General features: G+C 39.1%; 1 protein-coding gene across 1 annotated transcript; it reads left to right on the top strand.

The window, feature by feature from the left end:
- Window positions 1–598: 598 nt before the first annotated feature.
- cmtm8b (CKLF-like MARVEL transmembrane domain containing 8b) lies at window positions 599–3,501 on the top strand. Its single transcript, XM_053881573.1, has 4 exons — window positions 599–723; window positions 1,202–1,375; window positions 1,518–1,637; window positions 2,990–3,501. Exons 1-4 carry the CDS (start codon window positions 610–612, stop codon window positions 3,074–3,076), a joined length of 495 nt encoding a protein of 164 aa, XP_053737548.1. The 5' UTR covers window positions 599–609; the 3' UTR covers window positions 3,077–3,501.
- Window positions 3,502–3,774: the final 273 nt, after the last annotated feature.

Raw genomic sequence — 3,774 nt, 5'->3', positions numbered from 1 at the left:
ATACACAAAGGTCGTTTAATTAAAATTGATAATGGTTAAATCCTGATTTTTATTTGTTTATTTTCAATGTTTTGGAGCTTACTAGTTATTCAGAGGATTGAACCCAAACGTTTACAAGCATTTTCTTAAGGCAGAGACACTGAACCTTCTGGTTCAGTTTGACATCTCAACAGCAAATGAGAAACAGTGTTTTAGCACTGTGATTTCATGGGTCGCAGTATCAAGTGTTGCATTTAAAGATCGTGTCTAATCTCATGACAATGTTTCCAAGCTCTTGTGGAGCACATATTACAACAGATTTGGCCACAGAACCTTGAGTTTGACACTTATAAAGTTAAAGTATTTGGAAGGGTACAGTTTATTACACATTTTAATTTTAATTAAAAAACAAAACCCTACTAATAATACAATTTAAATTCTAGGCTCTCCATGAGGGATACAAACAAACCAAAAAAGTTTTTTTGCTTGGGTGTGTGGTTCCTGCAGAAACAGATGATTTATCAGCCCCCACAGGAGTGTCCTTTGCTCAGTTCCGGCTCAAGAACACAACTTCCTCTGTGAAGGCGACAGTTCAGTCACACTCTGTCTGCATCACTGCGATCCAGAGACATGCTGGCCACCAGAAGTCCTTCACTACCAGCATGTGCCATCCCCACATCAACACTGGCCTTCGACCAGCACTTCACCAGAACCGCCAGAGGAATTCTCCTTATGGCCGAAATAGTAAGTACAAAAAAAAAAAATGGAATCTGCTGTTATGTGTAGTGAAGTGAAGTAAGTGAAAAATGCTATGCCAGCAAATATCCAGAGATTATAGAAAAAATATGTTTAAGTTGAAATACATCTATTTTTTTTTCTTTCCTGGTGAGTACATGAAGTAGCAAACTGTTATTTCTATGTAGGAAGTTTATCAAAAAGTGGGAGTGAATCAAGTCTTCCTCCTCTCTCTGCCCCATTGTGTCCTTTCCTTTTCACATCAGCTGAGGGGAAAACAGTCGGGGAGGATTTCTGTAAATACAGTCTGGCTGGCTGCCATGTGACTAACAGGCACCACAGATTACCCGCCATTGAATCATAGAAAGGGATCATAAATGATGCACCATTTTTCCTCAACAACAAGCGTTTGCCAGAGAATTGCTGTATACTTTAGAGTGAAATACTTTAACAGAGAAATCCAGATCTTCCTCAATCGCCCCTGCAGGTCTGTGGCATGCTAGTCTGGGTTCTCATAGCTGGTACTGACTACATGGACCTGCCAGCTCTCTCCTGGGTGATGTTTGTCTCTCCCGTGTGCTGGATGGTGACCATCAGTCTCTTTATTATTTACATCATCGGTGCTCACAGCAGGCTGCCGCAAGTTCCCTGGACGACTCTGGTAACAGACTCTTTGAAACACACCGTAATGAATGAATCAGTTTAGATTTGGCTGTTCTTTTTCCCTCCTCTCCCTTTTTTATTGTTCTAACAGTTCTATCTGTAGTTTCTGTTTGATCCGTTTTTTGTTTTGTTTCCACCAGGCGCTCATCTTCAACGGATGCTCTGCAGTTTTATATGGGATATCAGCAGTAGTGACTGCGCTCTCGGCCAGCCAGGCCACTAGAGGGCGACACAACTATAAGTGCTGGACGGCAGCCACAGTAAGAAGCCCACATCTCCTTCAATGACAAGAACATAATACGAGCAACGAATCTTTGGTGTTTGACAGTGATGTTCGATTTGATAATCATCGTGTTTTACAGTGACAAAAAACGTTTTGATGGTGGTGTCATTTCCAGTGCGGACAAAAAAAAGAAGTGTTGATTGTAAAATAAAATAAAATAAAATAAAATAAAATAAAATAAAATAAAATAAAATAAAATAAAATAGCAAATTCATCCATCCCTTTGTTGAGACAATATGAAAACAGTACAACTCATAAAAGAAGTGAAATTACTCTCTTAACAACTGGTCAAATACTGTACATGTGTCATGCGCATAAGCCTTGTTCTACATTTGAATATATTTTGTTTGATTTGTTTTCCTTCATCAAATCTTGATTTGACATCAGAAGTCAAGTCCTTCAACTAAATCAATCTTGTCTCCGCCCGAATCATTGGTAGCCTTCCACACCTACTTTTACGTTTCTACAGTACTTTGTCCGGGCTCCCTAACTCTCTTCATGTGAGCTGTCTCTACTCTCTTCCAATGATCCTCCCTCAGCTTTTTCATCTCTGCCACTTGTAACTCTGCTTCCTGTTGTGGCATCCTCCCAGTTACACAGCATGGCAGGTCTTACTACACTCCCATGAGGCTTCCCTACCACCCTTGCTGACACTCCTGTCATGGATCACACTGTCATTCAGCTCCTTTACCAATGACGTTTCTGAAACCCTATTTCTCACACATTTTGTATCTGTTCATTTTGTACTTAAGGGGGAATTTAACACCAGAGTGGACAATGTGAAATATGCATGTAGCATATTTTTTTGCCGCAGTAGAATAAAGTGTAATGGCACATCTACTCATGATTTATTTGGGTTTTTTTTTATTTATTTCAGGCAAATTGATGCACTTGTCTTTTCCATTGCAGACAAAAACAATGTTAATAAAGTTATTGTTTGCTGGAAGTAGATCTATATTACTTTATTGTTTTCTTTTCTTTAATGTTTACAAGGATACAGTGTCATGCAGTGGTGCAAATTTTATAGACAAATGATACTATTTACAGAGGTGGTTCAGAGTTGGAGGGTGCGAAAGTGGGTGGGTGTAAACAAACGTTTGCATGAGGAAAGCATCATTGACCCCTCTGGTGTTGATAACATCTTCCTTTAAGCAACATTTAAAATACAGCCACACATAAAAAAAATCAATTATTTGCCATTAATTGTGAGTTAACTCACCTCTAGTGCGATTTATTGAGATTAAAATTTGTATCTTGTGACAGTCAGTGAATGAACATCAAGTTAAGTAGAAGTTTTGTCTCTGACTGTTTTCATTTTGCTTTCACCAGTGTTTTGCCTTCATGACCACGCTCTGCTATGCAGGGAGTCTCTTCTCGAACTACCGTGCCTGGAAGACCAAAGAGGAGGATCAGTAGTTTGTTTGTTTTTCCTTTTTCCAGGATTGAAAATGTAAATGTCAAATATTGAAAGTGGCGTATCATCACAGGGATAGTGAGTGTTTACTATTATCAATAGAATTGTTATCATTATTAATAGTAGTGGTAGTAGTAGAATAGCAGTAGTAGCAGTCGTCGTAGTAGAATTATACCATGACACTGGTCTGGATCATCATCAGTCACAAAATGGATTATCTGGTCAACTATATCCATGCAGTGTTGCGCTCTTTATTGTCATTATTTTGAATTTCAACCTTTCAAATTTGCATTACGGTTCTGCAATCTGCGACACCTTCTCTCATCTCTACCTGAAACACATTGCACTGAAATTCAAACAGAAAGAGAAGAGAAATCCTTCACTTAAAGGAGGATTTTCTTATCAGAGACAACCAGGCAAATAAAAATCTCACAGTCACTACTTTTGTGTTATTATGTTTGCCCACAGAATAAACATGATGAACTATGTTTTCTTCCAAAAATAAGGGGAGCTTGTAGAAGCGCAGCTGGACCCCCAGACACCTCTCAGAATAGTGATAAAGTTATTAAGATAATGCACGCTCAGCAGGGTCAGTGAGGTGGACGGGTTTTTTGGGAGGAAAGATTCCTGCAACACAAATGACAATTCAGCATTGTGAGTTCTCCAGGGACTTGCTGACAAGCCAGTGTAACGGAGATAC

The sequence above is a fragment of the Synchiropus splendidus genome, chromosome 12 (genome assembly GCF_027744825.2).
Source record: "Synchiropus splendidus isolate RoL2022-P1 chromosome 12, RoL_Sspl_1.0, whole genome shotgun sequence".
NCBI classification, from domain to species: Eukaryota; Metazoa; Chordata; class Actinopteri; order Syngnathiformes; family Callionymidae; genus Synchiropus; species Synchiropus splendidus.
This window is presented reverse-complemented; position numbering and strand designations above follow the sequence as displayed.